The sequence below is a fragment of the Hemitrygon akajei genome, chromosome 16 (genome assembly GCF_048418815.1).
Source record: "Hemitrygon akajei chromosome 16, sHemAka1.3, whole genome shotgun sequence".
NCBI classification, from domain to species: domain Eukaryota; kingdom Metazoa; phylum Chordata; class Chondrichthyes; order Myliobatiformes; family Dasyatidae; genus Hemitrygon; species Hemitrygon akajei.
The window spans coordinates 91,039,087-91,065,550 of record NC_133139.1 but is presented as its reverse complement, the minus strand read 5'-3'; the positions used below and the strand labels follow the sequence as shown (position 1 = coordinate 91,065,550).

General features: G+C 44.1%; 1 protein-coding gene across 2 annotated transcripts in view; it reads right to left on the bottom strand.

Annotated features, from left to right (window-relative positions):
- Positions 1–26,464, bottom strand: part of LOC140740293 (proto-oncogene vav-like) — a 199,750-nt gene that overhangs the window by 40,495 nt on the left and 132,791 nt on the right. For both annotated transcript variants that reach the window (XM_073069438.1, XM_073069439.1), the window contains exons 3-14: positions 25,534–25,592; positions 23,939–24,004; positions 21,832–21,940; positions 19,928–20,020; positions 19,302–19,370; positions 13,504–13,607; positions 9,852–9,951; positions 9,087–9,182; positions 8,001–8,069; positions 7,345–7,431; positions 4,073–4,158; positions 114–246 (exon numbers count right to left, since the gene is read on the bottom strand). In XM_073069438.1, coding sequence (XP_072925539.1) covers positions 114–246; positions 4,073–4,158; positions 7,345–7,431; positions 8,001–8,069; positions 9,087–9,182; positions 9,852–9,951; positions 13,504–13,607; positions 19,302–19,370; positions 19,928–20,020; positions 21,832–21,940; positions 23,939–24,004; positions 25,534–25,592 — 1,071 coding nt within the window. The remainder of the gene's footprint in view (positions 1–113; positions 247–4,072; positions 4,159–7,344; positions 7,432–8,000; positions 8,070–9,086; positions 9,183–9,851; positions 9,952–13,503; positions 13,608–19,301; positions 19,371–19,927; positions 20,021–21,831; positions 21,941–23,938; positions 24,005–25,533; positions 25,593–26,464) is intronic.

The following is a 26,464-nucleotide window of genomic DNA, read 5'->3' as shown; positions in this document are numbered from 1 at the left end:
GCTTAGCTAGACTTAGCACCCCAGAATATCATTTTCTCCTGCAAACGAGCTACTAAATTTATCATGGGAGGACTGGAGGGTCATCAGGAAGCGTTCACACTCGACAGTCATACCTTTTTGCTATCTCTGCTGGACATTGGGTCATCTTTTATCTGGTAAAAGCCCAGATCAATTATTTCTTTCATTTCGTAGTTCTCTCCTTTACGTTTGCAGATAATGACAGCTTTGTCAAACAGGAACGCATACCTGTGAAGAAGAAGAGCAGTGGGCTGCTTACTTAATGATGGCAGTACACCAACTGTCAAACATTGATGCCACACTTTTCTTGAAAATTTGCATATAATTATTGTTTATGTTATGTTCTGTGTGTGAAAGCTACTTATTAGGTGCTATGTGCCTGCGATGGTGCTGCAGGTAAGTTTTTTAGGGCAACATGCTGGTACGGCGGTTAACATACCACTACTGCGGTACCAGCGACCAGGGTTCAATTTCGTCTCTGCCTGTAAGGAGTTTGTACATTCTCCTCGTGGCCGCGTGGGTTTCCTCCAGGTGCTCTGGTTTCCTCCCATATTCCAAATTTGTATGGGGAGGGTTTGGATCAGTGCAGAGGTTCCCAATCTTTTTCATGTCATGGACTCCGGCCATTAATCGAGAGGTCTGTGGAGCCCAGATTGGGAACCCCTGGGTTAGTGAGTTGAGAGCACGTTATGTTGGCGCTGGAATTGTGGGAACCCTCTCAGGCTGTCCAGCACATACTCACTGATTTGACACAAAAGACGTGTGGTTTGATGTACATGTTACAAATAAAGCTATTCTTTTCATTGCCCCTGTTCATACATGTACTTGTGCACATGGCAATAGGCTTGACTTTGACTTTGACTTTCATCATGCAGAAGTAGCTTTTGTTGTCAAGCTTAGTCCCACTTTCCAGCTTGGAATCTGAAGCCCTGCAGATCACAACTCCTTAAGTATCGAACCAAATACTTTTTAAGTGTGAGGAGGTTGTTGGGATTTGTCGCCTTTCAATGCAGCAAGCTGCTGTTGGTTGCCAGTCCTGGGCGGAACCATTGGCTACCTCACTTGGCCTTCCAGGACCTTGTCGGTCCTTTACCCGGTTCTGGAACCACCGCACGATCAGTGTACTCAGAATTTAAATATATTCACGTTAGGGATTCTGCTCTGGTACACACTTCTAAAACAAACCCTAAGCCACTTCGAATCACTCCAGTCCCTCTGCTGGATGAGCTCCCGCAGTGCTGTTAGGGAGGGAGAACCAATAACGATGAAAGTATAGCGATTTATTTACTGAGAGCAGAACAAATCCACCCTCCTGGCTCTTCGACCAGCGCCATGCAGCAAACCCCTAGCTTAACCATGGGACAATTTTCTGTGACCAGTTGGTAGGTCTTTGGACTGAGGGAGGAAGCAGAGCACTCGGAAGAAAGCCGCGCGGTCAAGGGGAGGAGGTACAATCTCCTTGCAGACAGCGGTGGGAGTTGTACCCAGGTCGTTGGTACTGGAAAGCGTTGTCCCAGCCACTACGCTACAGGTTCGCCTCAAGTCAAATTTGGATCCCAAAAGTGCACAACCCTCACTTTGAACAACAAAACCGTCGTTGCCTCCACGATTTGTTAAGTTAATGGCTGAATCTTACTTGTCCTGAACTACATTTTCCTGCCAAATCCTGATCACCATTAATTTCTTTGTAGCTCAAAAACCTGATGGATTTCAGCATTCGGTACACCTAGTGACCCTTCATCTACAGCTCCCAGAATGAAGAATTCCAGAGGTTCGCAAGCCACTGGGAGAACATGGAACAGTCCAGCACTGGGACAGGACCTTTGGCCCACAATGTCTGTGCCTACAATGATGTCAAATGAAACGATTCCCATCTGTCTGTACAGGGTCCATATCCTTCCATTTCCTTCATGTTAACGTGCCTGTCTAAGTGCCTCTTAGGTGCCTCTATTGTGACATCCCCCTCTGCAATGTGTTCCCGATGCCCACCACTCTCTGCCTTATGAAACTTACCTTGCACATCTCCCCTAAATCCGCCCCCCCCACCTTAAATCCGTGGCCTTTAATATTCTTACCATGGGAAAGGGACTGACTATCTATTTCACCTATGCACCTCATAATTTTATGAACTTCTATCGAGTTTCCACTCCGCCTCCAAAGAAAACAATCCAAATTTGCCCAAACAGTCATTTTAGCCAATAGTCTGATTAGAGAACCATCTTTGCTTCCTCTCCAAACTCTCCACATCCTTCTTGTAACGGAGTGAGAAGAACTGATTGCAGTACTCCAAATGAGTCCTAGCCAAAGCTAAAAAAAGGTCGACATGACTTCTCGACTTTTCTACTCAGTTCCTCCTTATTTCAACATTAAAGCGTCACCTGTAAAACTGAATGCTGTCTGTTCTAAAATTCCTCTTTATTATGTCTTGTACATCTGTGAAGATGGAACTGTTTATTAGCACTGATGGTGTTAAAGGAACAATTTCAAGGAATGCCACGCCCTCGTCTTATTTGAAGTGTGAAACTGTGCAAAGAGGACATGCAAAGTCTCAGAGAGATTTGAAAGCAAGGATGGAGACGCTGAATGAAACAGAAAGTGTTCGAGACCATCAACGGATCAGGTGACACGGATGGCGCCATGGTGGCGTAGCAGTTAGCACATTGCTATTACAGCTCCAGACACCAAAGCTCGGATGATAATATCTCTTCCTCGCTGACGATCAACACTGGGGTATGTCCCTAGCACACTGCTCTACTCTCTATACCCATGACTGTGTGGCCAGGCATAGCTCAAATACCACCTATGAATTTGTTGATGATACAACCATTGTTGGTAGAATCTCAAATGGGGATGAGAGGGCGTACAGGAGTGAGGTATATCAGCTAGTTGAGTGGTGTCACAGCAACAACTTTGCACTCAATGTCAGAGAGGCGAACGAGCTGATGGTGGATTTCAGGATGGGTAAGATGAAGAAACACAAACCTATCCTCATAGAGGGATTAGAAGTGGAGGGAGTGAATAATTTCAAGTTCTTGGATGTCAAGATCTCTGAGGATCTAACCTGGTCCCAACATATCAATGCAGCTATAAAGAAGGCAAGACAGCAGCTATATTTTGTTAGGAGTTTGAAGAGATTCAGTTTGTCTCCCAAAATGCCCGAGAACTATAGATGTACCATGGAGAGCATTCTGACAGGCTGCATCACAATCTGCTGTGTGTGTGGTGGGGGTGGCTGGGCTACTGCACAGGGCTGACAGAAGCTGCAGAAAGTTGTAAAATTAGTCAGCTCTGGCGTGGGTACAGGTCTCTGTAACATCCAACACATTTTAAAGGAGTGGTGCCTCAGAAAGGTGACGTCCATTATAACGGACCCTGATCACCCAGGACATGCCTTCGTCTCATTGCTACCGTCAGGAACCTGAAGGCACACACTCAGCGATTCAGGAACAGCTTCTTCCCCTCTGTCATATGATTCCAAAATGGACATTGAGCCATGAATACCACCTCACTTTTTGTTACTTTTAAAAATATATATTATTTCTGTTTTTGCACTTAAACTACTCAATATACATATACACTTATTGAAATTTATTTATTTATTTATCTAGCTATCTATTGCTATTTATTTATTTATTTTGAGTATATCTGTATTTCATTGAACTGCTGCTGCTAAGTTAACAAATTTCCTGACACCTGCCAGTGACATTAAACCTGATTCTATACTTATTCACCAACAAATGTCTCCATTTTAAAATACCTACACCGATTTTCAATCCATGGAGTCTCTTCCCTCCAGCCCTCTGGACTACTTCTGCTTCTATATTTTATGATCTGATGCTCTCCGGGACTGGGAAGGAAGGGGGCAGAAGCTAGAACAAGACAGTGGCTGTAGGGTTAGGAATACCACTTAGCAGGTGATAGGTGAGACCAGGTGAGGGGGAAGGTGGGAGGGTTGGGGAGGGGAGATGAATTAAGAAGCTGAGAGTTGGTGGGTGGAAGTCAAAGACTGCACCAATCTTCCAGAGCGTTCTTCATTCTGTAGGACCCCATTTACCTGTCCTGCTTGGAACGTTTGTCCACAGTCATTAGCCGAAGCTCTCCGTCCATCTTGGGCCGTCCATAATTGGCCAAGGATTGGTTCTAGATCAGAATTAAAGCAACAATGAACAAGAGATTCTGAGGTCCTATGAAAACAAGGTATAATTGATATCTCAACTGTGCCAACGTCCAGTGTTCCCAGCTACGTGGAGGATGCACCAAGTCCTGTGCACAATTCTTGGGGTCCATTCCAAAATGCCTATCAGTGCCGTTAATGAGATCAGATCCAGTCAGCATACCAGCTTCATCAAGAACTTCCCTTGCCTTCCAAATAGACCCAGCTCAGACACAACGGGCATGAGGTGTGTTGAAATAGTAAAACAGAAGAAATTGAGTGTGAGGGAAGTGTGTAGGTAAGTGCGGGCAAGTGTGAGCATGAGTGTGAGGGAGAGTGGGTATGTGAGTGTGAGGGTGAGTGTGGGTAAATGTGTGAGTGAGTGTGAGCGTGAAGTGTGGATGAGTGTGTAGCTGTGTAAGGGTGAGTGTGCTGAGGTGTAGGTGAGTATGAGAGTGAGTGTGAGTGTGTTTGGATGAGTATGTAAGTGAGTGTGTGCGTGAGTGCGTAGGTGATTGCTTGGGTGTGTGTGGGTGACAGTGTCGATGTGTGTGTCCGTGAGTGTGAGTGTGGGGGTGTTGGATACGCGTGTAGGTGAGTTTGTGTGTGAGAGTGTGAAAGAGTGTGAGGATTAGTGTGTGGGTGAGCGTGAGGGTGAGAGTGTGGGAGAGTGTGTGGGTGCATCTGCAGGTGAGTGTGAGGGTGAGAGAGAGGATGAGTGTGTGAGTGAGTGTAATGGTGATTGTGAGGGTGGGTGTGTGTGTGTGGGTGAGTGTGCAGGTTTGTGTTAGAGTGAGCATATAGGTTAGTGCGATTATGAGTTTGTTAGTGAGTGTTTGGGTGACTATGAGGCATTTTGGTGTGTGCGTAGGTTAGTGTGAGGGTGTGTGGGTGAGTGTGAGGTTGTTTAGGTAAATGTGTAGGTTGGTTTGTGGGCGAGTTTAAGAGTGAGAGTGTGTGAAAGGTGAGGGTAAGTGTGTAGCTGAGTGTGAGGGTGAAAAAGGTTGAATGTGTGGGTGAGTGCATGTATGAGTTTGAGGGTACATGTGCAGACTAGTGTGAGGTTGAGAGTGTGGGTGAATGTGAGGCTGTTTGTGTATGTGTGTAGGTGAGTTTGTGTGTGAGTGTGAGGGTCAGTATGTGGGAGAGGTTAGTGTGTAGGTGAATGTGAGTGTGAGAGCGATAGTTGTGTCTGGTGATTGTGAGTGTGTGTGGGTGTGTAAGAGTGAAAGCAAAGTTGAGTGTGTGGGTGAGTGTGAGGGTGAGAGTGCAAGTTATTGTGAGTGTGAGTTTAAGGGTGTGTGAGTGAGTGTGAGGGTGTTTGGTTAAGCGTGTAGGTGAGCTGGTGTGTGAGTGTGTGGGTGTATGAAGTTTAGTGTATAGGTGAGTGTGAGAATGATGATAAGTGTGTGGGTAAGTATGAGGGTGAGTGTGAGGATATGTGTGTTGGTGAGTGTGCAGCTGAGTGTGCAGGTGAGCCTGTAGGTGTGTGTCTAGGTGACTGTGAGTGTGCAACTAAGTGTGAGTGTGTAGGTGTGTGAGGTTGAGATTGAGTGTGAGAGTCAGGGAGAGTGTAGGTGTGTGATGTTGACAGTGAGTGTGAGAGTGAGGTTGAGTGTGTTATTGAAGGTGAGTGTATGTAAGTGTGATGGTGAGATAGGGTGAGTGTGAGAGAGAGTGTGTGAATCTGAGAGTGATTGTGTATGTGGGAGCATGTGTAGCTGAGTCTGAGGGTGAGGATGTGGGCATGTGCACAGGTGAGTGTCTCGTTGAGTGTGTAGTTGAGGGTGTGCCTCATTGTGCAGGCGAGTGTGTAGTTTTGTGTGTGTGTGAGTGTGTGGTAGTGAGTGTGAGTATGTTTTGTCAGTGAGTGTGGGGGTCAGTGTGAGGGTGAGTGTGTGGGGGTGTGTGAGGGTGCATGATTGGGTAATGTGTAGATGCTGTTTGGGTGTGTGTATAGGTGAAGGTGTAGGTGAGTGTGTACTTGAGTGTGAGGGTGAGAATGAGGGTGTGGGTGAGTGAGTCGGTGTGTGTAGGTGAGTGTGAGCATGAAAGTGAGAGTGAGAGTCTGGGTGGGCGACTAGGTGGGTGTGTACATGATCCTGAAGGTGAGATTGAGGATTGTTTGGGTTCAGTGTGAATGTGTGTGAGTATGAGGGTGAGTGTGTGGATATGTCTGTAGGTGAGTTTTCGATAGGTGTGAGGGTGAGTGTGAGGGTGAATATGTGGGTGAGTGTGAGGGTGTGTGAGGGTGAGTATGAGGGTGAATGTGCAGGTGATTGTGAGGGTGAATGTGTGGGTGAGTGTGAGGGTGAGTGTGTGGATATGTCTGTTGGTGAGTTTTCGATAGGTGTGAGGGTGTGTGAAGGTGAGTGTGAGGGTGAGTGTGTGGATGAGTGTGAGGGTGAATGTGTGGTTAAGTTTGTAGGTGAGATTTCGATAGGTGTGAGGGTGAGGGTGAATGTGTGTGTGAGTGTGAGGGTGAGTGTGTGGATATGTCTGTAGGTGAGTTTTCGATAGGTGTGAGGGTGAGTGTGAGGGTGAATATGTGAGTGAGTGTGAGGGTGTGTGAGGGTGAGTATGAGGGTGAATGTGCAGGTGATTGTGAGGGTGAATGTGTGGGTGAGTGTGAGGGTGAGTGTGTGGATATGTCTGTAGGTGAGATTTCGATAGGTGTGAGGGTGAGGGTGAATGTGTGGGTGAGTGTGAGGGTGTGTGTGGGTGAGTGTGAGGGTGTGTGAGGGTGTGTGTGGGTGAGTGTGTGGATATGTCTGTAGGTGAGTTTTCGATAGGTGTGAGGGTGAGTAGTAGAATCTGGGGAGAGCTGATGAGGTTGTGTGGAGGTTTTTAAGAAGTAGTGGTAATGTGATTGGACTCGTGTTGGATAGGTGTGTTGCTGGGTGTTGCAGCTCTCTGGGCCGGAAACTCCTACTCTACACTGTCCCTCTCTGTAAATAATCTCTCCACAAAGATAAAGGCCATTCAGTCAATCAGTCACTGGCCTGCTCGTTTCCCAGGGTCTCTCCCGTTTTATAACTGTCAGGGCTGAGGAAACACATGAAGAGTGTGATTGCAGAATGCTCATTAACCCCTGGTTAGTCACCTCGATGCTGGAGGTCTGTGACATGATTAAACTTTCCCAGAAACTGGGAGCCCCGTGCACGTAAACTCACCAGGTTTTCTATTGAACACTGGAAGCTGGTGATCTGCTTGAGAGTCTCACTGTCCCGTTTCACTTCATTCACACACTGCGCTAAATCCTGAAGGAAAGGCAAAGGGTGAAGATAAACCAAAGGTGAGAAAATCTGCAGATGCTGGAAATCCAGCAACACACATGAAATGCCAGCGGAACTCAGCAGGCCAGGCAGCATCTACGGAAAAAAGGAAACCATCGATGTTTCCGGCCGAGACTCATCATCTGGACCGAGATAAAAGACTTTGGCACAAGAGTCTTTTTCTGGATCTCTCTCTCTCTCACACACACACACACACACACACACACACACACACACACACACACACACACACACACACACACACACACACACACACACACACACACACACACACACACACACACACACACACACACACACACACACACACACACACACACACACACACCATTATATATGTAAATTTATTTCTTTATTTAACCTGATTTTGATTCTTTGAACCTAGCCCCGCTCACCTTAAATGCATGCCCTCTAGTATTAGACATTTCAATCCTGGAAAAACAATACTGTCTGTCTATGCCTCTCATAATCTAATATGCCTCCATTAAATCTCCCCTCAAACACAAAAAGTAATGCAATGATCCCCCACTCACCCTCATGGAATCCAAAGCCATTCGCAGGTTGTCCTTATCTCTGGGGTCTGTGGTGTGCTTAACTAATTCCTGTAGGGAGACATTGTGAGATTGCGATCAGTAACGTTAGTTTGTTGCTTTTGGGTTTCTCAGTCTTGCCCAAGATGGAAACACATAAGCCCTTCCCTCTCCAGCACAGAGGCAGAATCCTAGAGCAGTACAGAAAGTTTTTCCAAGTCAGATATCATCCTGACAGGGCAGTTCTATGGACTCCTATGTGTCCACATGCAAAATGAGAGGAAAGACCTTCACCACAGAAAATGAGCAGTTCAACACAATATTTCAAAACCAGCTTTTTAACTGGATGAACATTAAATGTCAGCCTTGAGATCAACAGTCAATTGTTGAGAATTAGTGTTCTAAAAGTAAAATTCCCTTCCTAAAGCTTGATGTACTGGCCCAGAGTTGTATGTCAAGAGAGATTCACCAAAAGGATCTACATTCATGAACATAGACCCCGGCAGATTTAGCAGATAAGGTTTCTAAACAAAAAAATGGTTCACAAGAGAACCAGAAATGACAGAATGGCTGATTATCCCATCAAAAGGCAGAAGGATTTCTTAATGCCTCCAACAGCTTACTGCAGGTCAGCAGAGAGTCTAGTGAATAACATTCTTCTAAACTGTTGGTAGGCTTGTGGTATACCTGACAAATTTTAGTATCTCCACGTCAGAATTCATGAACAAACAATACACAAAATAAAGAGAAGTTAGGCAGAACCAGAGGGTGGAGGTAGTAAAACAGGTCAGTATGGGAGGTGGGATGTATTAAAGTAGTCAGTATTAGCAGTGGAAGGTATAATACCGGTCATTGTTGAAGGAGGGAAATATTAACAGTGGCCATTCGAAGATCCCATCCGTGATTCTCTTAGCCATTTTCCAATGAAGATATCTATCAAAATGATCAGATATCTGAGGGGTTAACACTGGCCATTATCGGAGATTGGAAACACTAATGGAGAAGGGCAGTATTATCACTAGAGGTGGTCAGAGTTATACACGAGAGATACTCTCAGGGTTTCTGGTTTAACTTTTTGTCAATCCTCACCTGCAGCAAGAGATGATACTTGAGGACTCTTTGCATAGGCACCATCAACAGATCTCGAAGGGTGAATCTTCCATTGTTAGCCCTTTTGGAGCATTCCTGTGAAAACATTCTGTCAGTCATTGTTTCTTTCTTTAATCACTGAGATACAGCAGGGAACAGGCCCTCGTGGCTCTTCAGCACCGCCCAGCAATCCCCCGATTCAATCTGAGCCTAATCACAGGACAATTCACAATGACGACCGACTGATAGGTCTTTGGACTGTGGGAGGAAGCCAGAGTGGCTGGAGAAAACCAATGTGGTCATGGGGAGAACATACAAACATACAAAGTGATGGATGGCGTAGATTTGATGGGCTGAGGCCTCTTTCACTGCAGTCTATCTTTGTGATTCTCTATCAGTCAGTTAGTATAACCACTGCTCTATAGCATGCCCAGGTTACCGAACTTCGCCTTGTTCCAGAGTCTACAAGGAATTCAGCATCACAGAATATAAACACTCGAGATTCAGCAGATGCTGAAATCCTGAGTAAAACACACAAAATTCTGGAGGACCTCAGCAAGTCGGGCAAGGGGAACAAACAGTCAACTTTTCAGGTTGAGACACTTCAGCATGGAACATCAGAATTCCCAGTCACAATCCCCTTGAACCACCACACAATCCCAAGCCGTGAGACCAGAAAATTCCGGGTAAAAGCCCGTGGGTGAGAAAAGTGTCAGAGAAGGAAAATATTATCGAGGAAGAACAGCGACTTCCGAAGGCTCCCACCTCCAATTTCAACCGTATGTCTTCCCTTGTGTTTGCAATCTTGTCCAGGTGCTTTGTGGCTGCCTCTACCTGGCTGCAGTATCTTCCATACAGAAGCAACCTACAGAGAAACAAAGGGGAGTGGTCAGACCTGCCGCCAAAGCTCCTGCGCCAGTCCTCACTCCTATCCAACGGCAGAGACGGCGACTACTCAGGTAATCCGACTGATTCCTTTATCAAGCTACTGACACACAAGATTCCGCAGATGCTGGAAGTATTTAAGATTCAAGTACATTTATCATCAAAGAATGCATAAATCATGCAACCTTGAGATTTGCTTGCTCACAGGGTAGCCACACACACACAAAATGTTGGGGGGGCTCAGCAACTCGAGCAGCATCTACAGGGGGGAATGGATGCAGAGTCTCAGCTTGAAATGTCTGTTTATTCTCCTCCATAGACGCTGCCTGACCTGCTGAGTTCCTCCAGCATTTTGTGTGGGTTGCTCCTTTAATGAGTCTTATTGTTTTCACAAATTCACTTTATTTATTTATTGAGCTACAGCACAGAAAAGGGCCTTCCAACCCTTCAAACTGGGCTGCCCAGCAATCCCCGATTTAATCCTAGCCTAAACACAGGACGATTTACAAAGACCAATTAACCTACTAACCAGCACGTCTTTGGACTGTGGGAGGAAACTGGAGAACACTCACGCAGTCAGGGGGAGAACGTGCAAACTCCTCACAGCCAGTGGCGGGAATTGAACCCGGGTCACCTGCACTGTAAAGTGTTGTGCTAACCATTGCGCAGAAACCCAAAAGAATGCAAACATCCACTGGCCAAACAGTCATGTCAGTTATCAGTGTTATTTCCCATACCTGCTGCAGCATAACGGGTACATAGCATCAGAAAGCAGTATTCAAAAGCACAATTATACATGAAAGGACACCGTTAGAACATAAACAAGTCCATTTGAGTGCAAAGTGGTCATTGTGTTGCTGAAGTGTACAGACCAGGGTTTTGCTGGTTACAAATATTAGGAATTTGTTCTGGTGTGCTGGCACGACATGCAATAATTAAACACCATTTAAAAATTATAAAGAATAAAAAAACAGTACTGTCCGAGGCATGTGAATATAGCGAGGGAGCCGGAGACTTTTGCACAGTACTGTATTTGTCAACGTGAAATGGAAAGTAAGTTTGTAAATACGGCAGGAGTAAAGGATGCTGGGAATGGCGAGGGTGGAGTGTTGAGGGACAGGTGGAAGAGTAGGGGTGCTAGTGGCAGGGGGTAGCTCGGGTACAGACACACCCAGCCCTGAGACACCAGCCAAGGTCATTTAATTCCAAACAATTGGTTTATTGATCACTACAGAATATTTCTCTACTGCTTCCTGCTTCCTCTCCTCTCCCTTCCCCATTTCCCAACCATGATTCCCCTCTCCCTGCCCCCTTCCCACTCTCAGTCCACAATAGAGACCCAGATCAGAATCAGGTTTATCATCTCTCACACACGTCACAGGTACAGACACACCATGATTCCCCTCTCCCTGCCCCCTTCCCACTCTCAGTCCACAATAGAGACCCAGATCAGAATCAGGTTTATCATCCCGCACGTATGTCATGACATTTGTTTTTTTGGTGGCAGCAGGACAGTGCAATACATAAAATGACTTAGTACTGTGCAAAAGTCTTAGGCACTCTAGCTAAAGTGCCATATATAAAATAAAGTTAGAGGTTAAACTATGGATGTGGAATAAAATATAGATAAAGGAATGCCAACATATATTTACCATCCAAACAGTGTATAAATGGTGATTTAAAGTTTCTGCAGTTTAGTGCAGTGACTGAGACAGGAGTGTGGGGTGTCAAACTTGAATGCTGATTACACTAACTACCTGGGGGAGTAAACTTTTAAATTTTTGTTTCAGTATCCCTAGAGTGCTTTTCAGAAGAGAGCTTCTGGAAAAGGCAGTTTGCTGGGTGTCCACAATGATATTTCCTGTCCTTTTCTTTGTCCTGGACACATACAAATCCTGCAGTGATGGTAGACTGGCCTTTCCTGCTGTCCTGACAGTCACTGTAGCTTTTGTACATTGTGAGAGGATGCAAACATGGATGGTTAAAATGAAATGCTGGAAATGCTCAGTAGGTCGGGCAACATCTGCAGAAAGAGAAATATTTCACGCTATCAGTATTAAATGGAGTTTAAGATGTCTGAATGATCATTGACCTGAAACATTATCTCTGTTTCTCTCTCCATGGATGCTACCTGACCTGCTGAGTATCTCAAGGATTTTCAGGTTTTGTGTCTGCTTGCTTAGCCTTAGAACATTCTGAAGCACGTTACAGCCAGTGATGTATTGTACTTTCCAAGTTTCACCAGTGTCGGAAACATTGCAGACAATGTAGGCACATAATATTCCCACAAAATGCAACAATAGTGATGCTGTAATGACATATGGCATGATCTGTCTGGGTGACGTGTAGAACAAAAGTTGGTCTCTGTGTCTTGGTGCCTATAACAATAACAAGCCAATCCCAGTCAGAAGCATGCTGTTATTTCGTACTGGCTGTAAGGAGCCCTGTTGAGAAGTTCCATGTTCTTCCTCCAACTAGCAGAATGGCATCTCTCCTTCCTGGATTTCAAAAATGCATTTTGTGTTTACTTGTATCAGGTCCTCCCCGAATCCCATAACCATCTTCCTATAATGGGAAAAACAGATTTCCATATTTGATACAAACTACAATTTCTGGGCCATTATTTTAAATCCAGAAATGTGGCTCTGAAACCTCGATTTTCCACCTCAAGACCAGTAAAGCACGTTGAACGTGCCACGTACTGCAAATGTGCTGTGGTACTTTGCTGGAGTCCTGGCTAGGATCAGTGGGATGCGGGAGGTGAGGAGGGAAAGGTTAAAGGATGGTAACTCAGGACAAAAAAAAAGGTACTTATGTTCAGTGACTAGTTTATTAGTTACTCCTGCACGCCTGTTCATTACTGCAAATATCTAATTAGCTAATAAGGTGGCAGCAACTTAATGCATAAAAGCATGCAGACATGATCAAGAGGTTCAGTTGTTGTTCAGACCAAACATCAGAATGGGGAAGAAATGTGATTCAAGTATCTATTGCAGTGGAATGATTGTTGGTGGCTTGATTCGCTCAGAAACTGCTGATTTCTTGGGATTTTCATGCACAACAGTCCCTAGAGTTTACAGAGAATGATGCAAAAATGAGAAAACATCAGAAAGCAGCAGTTCTGTGGGTGAAAACACCTTGTTAATGAGGGAGGTCAGAGGAGAATGTTCTGTGGGTGAAAAAATCTTGTTCATGAGAGAGGTCAGAGAAGAATGGTCAAACTGACAGGAAGGTGACAGTAACTCAAATAACCACATGTTACAACAGTGGTGTGTAGAAGAACATCTCTAAATGCACAACACATTGAGCCTTGAAGCGGATCGGCTACAGTGGCAGAAGGCCATGAACATGTGCTCCGTGGCCTCTTTGTGAGACACAGAAGGCATCAAATAAAATGGCCACTAGTGTAAACTTCAAAGGCAACAGTGAACAAATGAAGCCCTCATTGAAATGTTCGCATCTCCTCAAACCCTCACATGTGGAAAGGACCAGATTCACTTCAGCATTACTGGTCTGTCACGTGCTCACTCACCTTTTCTTGTAGTTATTGAAGATTTCGTAGAGGTTTTGGGCATCATTTAAGCTGATAGAGGTTTGGATTTCTTCTGATAAAGACTTGTGCACATTCAACAATTTCTGTAGAGTCAAGACAGATGTAAAATTACAGGATGATTCACTGCATATGTTTCCTGCTCCAGGTACCTTAGCAATCTGACACAGTATCAATATACAGAAAAAGTACAAGGTAGTGCAAACTCGGATAAACAGCCCCGCCTGTCTCCTCCATTATGATTAAGAATGTAAGGATGGTGGTGAATATTGGCAGCGCAGGTTGAGACATTTGATGTTCGCTGAGCTTGGCAGTTAGTTTGCAAGTGTTTCATCACCAGTTGAGGTGACATCCTCAGCAAGCAGTTGTTGGTACCTCTCTCTGGGAGTGCTCACCTTTATAGAAGCCCCCGTTCCCTTGCCTCGGTCCTGATTGGCTACCCCCTCAGCTGACCTTTGAATTCTCTTCTAATAACTCCGTAAACAAACATATCGAAATAGACATAAACTACTAACCCGTAAGAGCCAAAGAAATGCAAGCCAATAGAATTCAAAGGCCATCTGAAGGGACAGCCAGTCAGGACCGAGGCAAGGGAACGGGGGCTGATATAAACACGAATCTTCCCAGAGAGAAACACCATCAACTGCACACTGAGGAGGTCACCTCAACTGGTGATGAAATGGCTGCAAGCTAATTGCCAAGCTCGGCGGACACCACAGCATCAAAGAACTGTAGGATGTCTGTTTACCATTTATATTATTGGTTCTCTGCCTCCTCACCCACCCTACACATGACTGTAGACTCTCTAGACAGCTTGGCTGTTAACTGCTTTTAGTTCAGAGTCAGTGGTGATGGGCATCTAGACAATATAGTAACTTTGTTTTACTTCAGAGATACAGCAGGGTAGTAGGCCTTTCTGAGCCGCCAGTTGCATCCATGTGACCAATTAACCAACTAACCCGTGTGCCTGTGGACTGTGGGAGGAAGCCAGAGCACCAGGAGGAAATCCACACAGTCACAGGGTGAACGTACAAGACACTTTAGGACTGAAGCAGGAATTGAACCTGTGTCACTGGCACTGTAATGGTGTTGTGCTAACCGCTATGATACCGTACTGCCCAATCTCCTCCCAAGTGGAATGAGGTGTCAATCAATGAGCACGATAATGGCTACCTGAGTACACAATGGAAGTCACTTCTGCAAGTAGGAACAGGCCACTGATCCAGTGACATGGGTATGAACTCAAGCTGGGTGACGCTGTGATAACAGTTGGCTGCACTGTTGTCTCTCAGCTCCAAAAATCTGGACTACCATCGTATGGAGTTTACAGATCCTCCCCATGACCCTGTGGGCATCCTCCAGGTGCTCTGGTTTCCTCCCACATCCCAAATCCACGTTGATTAATTGGTTAATTAGCCTTAGTGCAGTTTTGTTCTGGAGAATTGAAGGGGATGAGCTAGTTCAATGTTCAAAAGAAATGTATTAACAACTACATATATGTCACCATATACAACAATGAGATTTATTCTTGTGGGCTCACTCAGTAAATCCAAGAAACACAATAGAATCAATGAAAAGCCACACCTAGCAGGACGGACTAATAACCAATTTGCAAAGGACAACAAACTGTGCAAGTACACAAGAGAAAAAAGTAATAAATATTGAGAACATGAGATGAAGAGTCCTTGAAAGAGAGCCCATAGGTTGCAGGATCAGTTCAGTGATGAAGGGAGTGAAGTTAAGTGAAGTTATCCCCTTTGGTTCAAGAGACTAATAGCTGAGGGGTAATAACTGTTCCTGAACCTGGTGATGTGGGACATGAGGCTCCTGTATCTTCTACCCGATGGCAGCAGCATGGCCTGGGCATGTGGGCATCCTCGATGGGTGCTGCTTTCCTAAGGCAAAGCTCTGTGTGGATTTGCTCAGTGGTGGTGGGCTTAGCAGCACAGTCAAAAGTATAAAGCAAGTAGAGCGGGGGCTAAACACTCAGCCTCGTGGAGACAGTGGGGGAGATGTGGAGAAGAAATTGAGGATCTAAGGAGGTATTGAGGCTAAGGCCTTGAAGGTTATTGAGTAGTTTTGATGGGATGATAGTCCTGAATGGTGAGCTGCAGTCAATAATGAGCATCCTGATGTATACATCTTTCCTGTCCAGCTGTTCCAGGCTGAGTGAGAAGCCAGTAAAATGGCATCTGCTCTGGACCTGTTGTACTGGTAGGCAGATTGGAGTGGACTCAAGTCACCTCTTAGGAATGAGTTGATATGTTTCACCAACCAACCTCAGAAAAACTTCATCACAGTGGATGTGGGTGTTTCTGTACGATAGTTATTGAGGCAGGTTACTATGTTCTTCTTAGGCACCAGTACAGTTGAAGTCTGCTTGAAGCAGGTAGACACCTCAAACTTATGAAATGAGAGATTAACAAAATCAGTGAACACTCCAGTCAGTCGATCAGCATAAGTCTTTATAACTCAAACAGGTACCCCATCTGATTCAGATGCTCTCCTTGGGTTCAACCTCCTGAACGATGCTCTCACATTGGCCTCAGAGACTGAAATCACAGAGTTTTCAGGGGTTCTGGGAGTTCATAAAGGTTCCTCTATGTTTTGCAATGAAAGTAAGCATAGAAGGCACTGAGCTCATCTGGGTGCAAAGCCTTGTTGTCACCTATGTTGCTTGGTTTCACTTTGTAAGAGGTAACGGTTTGCCACAGTTGTTGAGCATCCCCAATGACTCAAGGTTGGTCCCGTATTGCCACTTTGCACATGAGATTACTTTCTGGAGACAGTACCATGACCTCTTGTATCTTACTGGGTCATCAGACCTGAATGCCACTGACCTGGCCTTCAGCAGATCATGGACCTCAAGATTCATCTAGGGCTTTTGGTTGTGGTGAACTTTGAATGATTTTGTGGGGACACTCTCATCCATGACAGATTTAATAAAGTCTGTGACAACCATGATTATTCATTTAGATCCTCTGATGAGTCCTTGAACATGGCCCAGTCTACTGACTCAAAGCAATTCCATAGTTACTCCACTTCCTCCCATGACCACCTCTTTGTTGTCCTTAACTCTAGGGCCTTGTCCCTTAGCCTCTGCCTGTATGCAGGTACAAGGTGAACAGCCAAGTGATCAGACTTCCGAAAGTGTGGTCTAAGCATGGAACGGCAGGCATTCCTAATTGTAGTATAGCAGTAGTCTATTGTGATGGGAGCCCTGCTGCTGCAGGTTCTATGTCGATGATAATTGAGCAGACATTTCTTCAAAGAAGCATGATTGAAGTCCCCAACTATAATTCGAAATGCATCAGAATGTGTGTTTTCTTTTAAGGTGGTGGCTGTAATCAGTATCTTGCGGTCAGAGTCACAGAGAAGAACTCTCTTGGTAAGTAGAACAGCTGTGTGGTGAAGGATGGGGGTAGCTTGGGTGCAGACACATTCAACCCTGAGACTCCAGCCAAGGTCATTTGATTCCAAAGAATTGGTTTATTGATCATTACAGAATGTCTCTCTGGTGCTTACCGCTCCCTCCCCTCTCCTTTTCCCATTTCCCAACCATGATTCCCCTTGTCACTCTCTGGCCACAATAGAGACCCATATCAGAATCAGATTTGTTATCACTCACATATGTTATTAAATTTGTTTTTTTTTTGTGGCAGCAGTACAGTGCAATACATAAAATTACTGCAGGACTGTGCAAAAGTTTGACACACCCTAGCTATTTATATGCATGTGTGTGTGTATATATGTGTGTGTATATATATATATATATATATATACACACATATAATTACTGTATATGGGTGGTGGGGTTGATCAGCTTGAGGGAGCTAAGTTGCTCGAGAGTTGGGAATGTTACTAGTACGGCTGATGTTTGTTAGCCATTGCCTCCCAGGTCAGGAGTAACTAGAAATGGACAACAAAAGCAAGTTTTCAAGTTTAAAATTAATGTCATACGCATACATATTTAGGGTATAATGTTAATTCCAATTGCTCCAGCCGCACAGTACATTACATACATGCTTAACATAAATGATACAAACTTTAATTAATGTAAATTACACATAACTTGAAAATCTAAACAAAAATAAACATAACATTTTTGCAAGTTGAGGGAAATGGAGTCTGAGGTCCGAGGTAGAATATGGGCATTTCAGGTTGGCAGTGGGGCAGAATTTGTTGTTGAACTTGAGGCTCCTGTACCTTCTGCCTAATGGCAGCATTGAGAAAAATCATGACCGGATGGTGGGAGAGCTTAATGATGGACATAACCTTCCTGAGGGACCACTGCTTGTAGATGTCACAGAATGATGGTGAGAGCTGTACCTATGATGATATTCTCAATCCACAAACAGATTACTAAGAACGGTGTGAATTTGGGCTCAGTGCCTGGTATGAACTAGACGCCTCATTCAAATTACATCCAGTCTGCTGCTGTAGTATAAAATGCAGTCCCATTTTCTGTTGCCCCAAGAGGTAGCAAGTAATTTCACTCCCAAATCTTAATGATTATGATATTTAGAGTACCCGTTCCTATAATTCATTATTTTTTATTCATTCATTACAAAGCATAGGGAACATTGATGTATCTAGTCAGCATCAAGCAAAGCTTTACAGCAACTTTCCTTTATACAACACCTGTGACTTTGGCCTACCAAACAACTTTGTATGGTGCTCCAAAAATGTCTACACCAAGCCACATATTAGGGCAGCTCTGTCAAAGCGACAGGCTTTGTCATGTATCTTGAGGGAAGGGAGGGAGGGAAAGAAAGGACAGAATCCCGTGTTTGGAAGCGTGCCGCCTTTTCATTTTCTTAGTCATGAATATGTACACTCAACGGCCACTTTATTAGGGACACCTCTACACCGGCTCGTTAATATGGCAGCAACTCAATGCATAAAAACATGTTGACATGATCAAGAGGTTCAGTTGTTATTCAGACCAAACTTCAAAATGGGGAAGAAATGTGATCTGAGTGACTCTGACGGTGGAATGATTGTTGATACTGGACGGGTTGGTTTGAGTATCTCAGAAACCACTAATCTCCTGGGATTTTCACACACAGCAGTCTCTAAACTTAGAATGGTGCAAAAAACCAAAATATATATATATACACATATATCAAGTGTGTGGCAATTCTGCGGTTAATTAAAAAGTTGAAGTCTGTCCCAAGCCTTATAGGCTCAACAGGCCGATGTTTATGCCGGTTTCTGTGGCGTGAAGCGACTGAGCGAACGAGACCCCCCCCCCCCCCCCCCCAGATAGCACGCTAGTCTATCGTGAGGTTAACCCTCAGCATTTTGCCGGTACTCATTTTCAGCTGGGTGGACTGGAGCAGTGTGTGGTTAAATGCCTTGTTCAAGAACAGAACATGCTGCCTTGGCTGGGGCTCGAACTCATGACCTTCAGATCACTAGTCCAACACCTTAACCATTTGACCACGTGCCACACAATTCTGTGGGCAAAATGCCTTTTTAATGAGAGAGGTAGGAGGAGAATGGCCAGACTGGTTCAAGCTGACAAGAAGGTGACAATAGCTCAAATAATCACGCGATACAACAGTGCTGTGCAGAAGAATATCTCTGAATGCACAACAGATCGAACCTCGCAGTGGATGGGATACAGCAGCTGAAGACCACAAACATACACTCAGTGGCCACTTTATTAAGTACAGAAGGTATGTAATAAAGAGACAACTGAGTGTATATTTTAAATATATAGTTTAAAATAAAGATCAGATTAGGAGTCAGAGACTCTCAGACAGGGAAGGGCTTACCTCAGTGTTGAGAAATATATCCTCTAGATCTCGGGGTTCAAGGAATCGTTGCAGTGGTTTGTAAAAATGCTGAAAAAGAAAGATGGAAATTCTTGTGACACTGAGCAGCGCGGGCCAGAAGAAACAATTACACAATCCATTAGATTAATGTGTGATCATCCTGACGGATGCTATAATGGAAGCAATCTGTAAGGATGGCGTGCAAAACAATGTACTTTACTTGCATTTCAGCAAGCGTGACAATAATAGATTAATTTATTTTAAATTCAAGAGTTAACTAAATACTCAGATTTAACTTTCCCAGCTTTGGAGTTTGATTTTGTCCTCCTGAAGGTTGAACCTACAACCAAAAGACAATGCTGATGCAAAGACAAGAAAACCTGAAGAGACTGTAAATCCAAGGCAGCACACACAATGCTGGAGGAGCTCAGCAGGTCAGCAAACAGGGAAAGAGTGAACAGTCGACGTTTCGGGCCGAGACCCTTCATCAGGACCTGAAACGTCAACTGCTTGTTCTTTTCCATAGATGCTGCCTGACCTGTTGAGACAATACTAGTGCAACTAGTTATCTTTCAAAGAGGTTAGTACAGAGTAACATATACTTACGGAGCTAGTCATCATCCTACCTGGTGAATGGATTCTAACGTTTGCGTGTATTTCTCCTCTGTCTGTTTGATCTCCTGAAGGCAACAGGCCCGTTTGTCAAGTTCTGTCTGTCTCTGAGGTTGAAACACAAGTTCCAGTTAAGGGTCACAGATCATTTCATACTCTTGTCCCTGGTCGCAAGAACTAATGACGCAAACCCACACGTACTGTATAGCTGGGATTTGCAAACATTGCAGAAAACAATAATCAACGCAAGAGATTCTGCTGGAAACCCAGAGCAACGCACATAAGATGCTGGAGGAACTCAACAGCTCAGGCAGTGTCTTCGGAGAGGAATAAACAGACAATATTTCAGGCCGAGACCCTTCATCGGGATTGTGAGGAATGGGGAAGAAGCCAGAACAGAAGGTTGGAAATGGGAAGGAGTACAAGCTTGAGGATGATAGTTATTTATCACCTGAATAGTGACAATACCATTCCTCCCAGAGACACTGCTCCATCTGGTGGAGCATGATCCATATCCCTACTCTCCATTTTCATTCGCCAGTCTAACTGCACACGAGTGGATCAAATTCTCTCCTCACATTCCCTCTAAGCCTCACATAGAAAGGCTTCTGCCATAGTTAGAAAAGTACATCAGAGAAACAGGCCCTTTAGACATTCTAATCCTATCTATACCCTCATAATTTTCATTTCTATCAAATCTCCTCTCAATCTTCTATGTTCTAAGGAATAAAGTCCTAACCAATTCAATCTTTCCTTATAACTCAGGTCCTCCAGACCCAACAACATCCTTGTAAATTTTCCCTGTACATTTTCAACTTTATTTACATCTTTCCTGTAGGTAGGTGACCAAAACTGCACACAATACTCCAAATTAGGCCTCACCAACATTTTATAGAACTTAAACATAATATCCCATCTCCTGTACTCAAACTTATGAAGGCTAATGTGCCAATAACCATCTATCCTATCTACCCACTTATACCCATGCATATTAAATCACCCTTCAATCTCCTCATCTTCAGAAAAAAAAAGAAAACCACACAATGCCTCATGGAAAGGCACAAGAGACTTGACATTCTGGTATATAGAACAACACAGTAACTGCAGGAGAAAGTCAGTGAGTCCTAGAACATAAAACATAGAATATAGAATATTGAACAGTACACCACAGTACAGGCCCTTCAGTTCCCAATGTTGTGCCGACATTTTAACTTAGTCCAAGATTAATCTAGCATTGCCATTCCACGTAGCCCTCCATTTCTCTTTCATCAACTACCACCTAACAGTCTCTTAGACATGGGTTCCCAACCATTCTTATGCCATAGATCCCTACCATTAACCGAGGTGTCTGTGGACCCCAGGTTAGGAACCTCTGCCCTTAGATATTCTTAATGTATCTGACATGCAGTTCACGCACCCACCACTCTCTGTGCAAAAGACCTATCTCTAACACCAGGTTGCCCCTATACTTTCCTCCAATCACCTTAAAATTACGCCCTCTTCTACTAGCCATTTCCATCCAATGCTTCTTTTCATCTTATGCACCTCTATTTGTGTTACCTCTAATCTGCCTTCACTCCAGTCAGCATCTATAGAGGGAAATGCTGTCAACATTTTGATTCAATATCCTTCAGCTGAACTGTCTCGCATTATCATTGACAATCTGTCAATGAATGTCTTGTCTGAAAATGGCACCTGGCTGCAAAAGGCGTCAAGAGATCCTGTTTCCGATCTCTATCCAGTTTCTTCCTCTTGGGAGATGAATTTCTCAATCTTAGACAAGCTGGTATTCATGATGGCTACCATGCTTGATTTTCCTACACAATAGTCTCGATCCAGCCTCTTGTAAGAGGAACAGTGCTTTAGATGCATTTGGAGAGGAAACAGACTTAGAAATTTCAACGTTGGTGGTACATACCGGTGCCATCATCACCTCAGTCCTCATCAGGTCTTCATAGATTTCACCACCTTCATCATCTTCATCCTCCACGCAATCATAAAGGTCATCATCTTCCTCTCCTGTATCACTGTGGATGTACAAAAGGAAGAGTCATAACAGGCTAGAGAAACTCGTGATGTAGTGAAATGACACATAGCAGGGACTCTTCATGAACAAAATGGTGGTATGGTAGCACGGCAGCTAGCATAAATGCTGCTTTAAAAGAGTTTGTACGTTCTCACTGTGACTGTGTGGATTTCCTCCAGGTATTCTGGTTTCCTCCCACATTCCAAAGGTGTTAGTAAGTTAATTGGACACATGGGTGTAATTGAACGGCTCAGGCTCACTGGCTGGAAGAGTCTGTTATGTGCTGTAGGTCTATAGATCTAAAATCTAAATTTGAGAACAATTTGACCTTTTGCACCCAAGGAGGAAGAAGAGGACCTTGGGTGAGTTACTCCGAGATCTTGCTCCCAGACTTTCCATCTGGCTTTTGATACGCAGTGACATTTAAAAAGTGTTCAAATTCAGTTAAAATCATTAATGTTTTTAAAAGAAATTCCTTTTCCCATAGGATCAATGATCCCATTTCGCCCCTTCCACTTCCCTCTTCCTTTATTGCCCATTCTGCCCTATTATGTCTTCTCACCTGCCTGTCACCTCCTCTGGGTTCCCTTCTCCTTCCATTTCCACTCTGGGCTGCTCTCCTCTCCTATCAGATCCTTCTTCACCAACCCTTGAGCTTTCCTACCCACCTGGCCTCCTCTATCATCTTCTAGCTATCCTCCTTCCACTCCCCAACCTTATTTTATTCTGGCATCTTCCCTCTTCCTTCTCAGTCCTGAAGACGGGTCTGAGCCTGAAACGTTGACAGTTTATTCATTTTCCATAGACGCTGCCTGAGCTGCTGAGTTCCTGCAGCTTTTTGTAAGAGTTGTTCTGGATTTCCTGCGTCTGCAGACTTCCTCATGTTCATGATCCCATTTTGATGGTGGGGATGCAGAGGGAGGCTTCAATATTCAACAAGAGATATTACTGATCTCTTTGGGGAACAATTACACATTGGACTTTGGTGAAGAGGAGAGAGAGGGAAGGGGGGAGCTTAAGGAACTTAAGCAGTAATAATAAAGATCAAAAACCCAGAAATCCTAACGGAATCCATGGAGATTGAAGAGGTTACAACTCTGGTGGCTCATTGTAAATTATTATCTACTATCTATTAGTTTATCACTTTTATAATCATTTTACTCTTTTAAATTGAAATTGTTAACTTGGAATTAGTAATAATGTTCACTATTTTCTGCATTCTGTTATTGCTTTCATTGTGATCTACTGATGCATTGAATGGCATGCAATGCAGTTTTTCATCGGACCTCAGTACATGTGACAATCGGAAACCAATTACAATTACACTCGGTAAAGCCACAGCTCCCCAACTCCAGTGACCTCTGGAGCTGCCTGTGTGGACTTTGCATGTTCTCGCTGTGTTGGGGTCCCGAGGCACTACAGCACAGAACCAGGCCCATCAGCCCATCTAGTCCATGCCAGGCTATCAGTTAACCTCCTCCTATCAAATTGCTCCTAAACTACAGCCCTCTGTACTCTTCCCATCCATATACGAATCCAGCCTTCTTTTAAATGCTGAAATTGAACCCGCATCCAACACTTCCACTTGTTCCACACTCTACGTGAAGAAGCTCCACCTCATGTTTCCCTTAAACATTTCACTTTTCACCCATAACCCATGACCTCTAGTTCTAGTCTCACCCAATTTAAGTGCGAAAAGCTTGCATGCATTTACCCTGTCTACATCCCTCATCATTTTGTGATCATATGGGTTTCCTTCCACATTCGAAAAATGTTTGGGTGGCTAGGTTAATTGGACCTTGAAAATTGCCACTAGTAAATTGTAGGGCTGGAGGAGATTAAGGAGACAGGAAAGGCCAGTGAGAGATTCAAGGTGAACGCCTGAGCTGGAGTATTTGATCAGGAGGTGACGGCTGAATCTGTCTCCATGCAGTGAAGGGCTGCAGAGATCTGGGTGACCTTTAGTGTGGAGGGTGCAGATAAATAAACAGCAACTTACTCAATAACGTCAGAGAGCCCACTGTAGATCTCATCATCGGGCAAGCTGTCCTCAGTCGGGAAAGAGCTGGGAAAAGACAGATTTAGTTAACCTCCTGTAAATCTTTTGTGATACAGTCCTGTGTGAATCCTCCTCGACTGAGGCAAAGTGAACTATTTGTTCTCTGTTGCTGGTATCTTCCAGTTCCTAAATCCAGGTTCCCTCCAGCTGGAGTATAAGAGATTCTCCACTACTTCCCTGTATTTCTCCCATGCACATTAACTTCACCTTGATTTCCCTAGCTGTCCCTTTCCAAGATACAGTGTACAATAGCCATTACCTCCCCAAGTGCTTTGAAGATGGCGGAGTGTTTCAAAAAGCCATACAGTCGCAAATGGTGATATAGAGTAAAGGGCCTTGGCCCAAAATGGTGACCCTTTATTCCTCTCTGTAGATGCTGCCTAACCTGTCGAGTTCCTCTAGCATTTTGAGTTTGTTAATATAGAAAAACATTTCCCAGACAATGGAAGCAGAACATAATCTAACTATTACACAGAACATGGAACAGTACAACACAGTACAGGCCTTTCAGCCCACAATGTTATGATGATTCCACCATAAACCTAACCATTCTCTCCTACACAGCCCATAACCCTCCATTGTTCTTTCATTCATGTGCCTATCTAAGAGTCTCTTAAATGCCCCTGATGTTTCAGCCCCAGCCACCACCCCGGGCAGTGCACTTTAAAAGTGATAAATATGTGTAAAATAAAAACTTAGATTTAAACATACAACAGGGTGAGAGGATCTTTGTCTCATTTAGTCCACAACAGCCATCATTCTCATTTTATTGGCCATTTGCATTTACCAGGTACACGTATGAGGAATTTGCTCTGGCGTGTCGTTTGGGGCACTACACACAACAAAAAACAACATCTTCCAGTTATAAAGAATTATATAAAGTTAGAGTTGAAGTATGGCCATGAAATAAAAAATGAATGAATACATAAATACTAGCATGTATTTATAATGCATTTATTATAAAAAGTGGTTTAAGGTGATCACAGTGCAGTGTAGTGATGGGAGGAATCGATAGAGGGGATGTGGGGTGGAGAACTAGAATAGTTGATCAGATTAACTGCCTGGGCGAAGAAACTTTAAAGAAGGCGTGAAGATTTAATTTTAATAGACCTTTAGCACTTTCCGAAAGGGAGTTTTCAGAAAAGGCAGTTTTGCCCTGCCCATTTCATTGTCCTGGGCACATACAGGTCCTGAAGTGATGGCAGACTACAGATAGTGATTTTTTTTTCTGTTGAGCTGAAGTTTTTACATCTGGCAAGAGGAGACTGCACCAAGCCAGACAGTAATGGCAGATGTGAAGATGCTCTCTATGATGGCACTGTAGAACTGCACCAGTATGTTCAGGGGAAGATGGAATTTTACCAACCAACTATATTTCAATGAGAATTGTCTTGGTCTTTCTAAACTGCAAAAAGCATAGTTTTGTTCTCATACTACAAAACAACTGTCCCAGAAATGAATCTACTGATTCTCATTGTTCTCCGCCCAACCTAAGTAACTGCTTTAAAATCACGACTCAGTAGAGTACCACTTACCAGATGCCTCTGCTTTGTGCCACAGGGGTGTAGGACAAGAACGATAGCGTGTTAATAACCTGAAAGAGAACACCAATAATGATTAACGATCAGCTTTGAGCTTTGTGGAGGATATAGTGCAAGATCTTATGAGTGACTCTATCAGGGGACCTCAACATTATGGACAGATTGAGTTATCCAAGATTACTAGATTAACACCAACAAATTACCACAGTGAGAGGCACAGCATGAACAGGGTGTGAAAGCTGTACTTCAGTTCCAGTCAGCTTCTGAAAGGGAAAACAAGCTTTGACAATGGGTGCTTATGAAGGTAAGATACAAGACATAAGAGCAAAATGAGGCTGTTCACCCCACTGAGTTTGCTCTACCACTCCATCATGGATGATTGGTGTTGGCAAAACGACAATTCTGGTTATGACGGAGGATCGGATAGATTAGGCTTGTTTTCTACTGAACAAAAGGGGGACATAAAGGAGATTTAATTCAGGTTAATGAACATATGAATTAAAATGAATCGGATGGACTTACTTCTCTTCCCAATACTTAGACCATAAAACACTGGAGCAGAATTAGATCAGCCCGTCGAGTCTGCTCTAGATTTCAAAGACGGTAGATTTATAATCCCTTTCAACCCCATTCCCGGCCTTCTCCCTGTAACCTTTGGTCCCTTTCTAATCAAGCAACCTATGCTTTAAATATATGCAATGATTTGGCCTCCACAGCTGACTGAGGCAATAAACACGACCAGATTCGCCACCCTCTGGGTAAAGAAATCCCTCCATATCTCTGTTCTCCATCCTGAGGCAGTGTCCTCTGGCCTTGGACTTCCCCACTATAGGAAACAGCCTCTCCGCATCATCCTATCCACGCCTTTCAATATTCGATAGAGTTCACAGAGATCCCCTTCATTCTTCTACATTTCAGCGAGTAT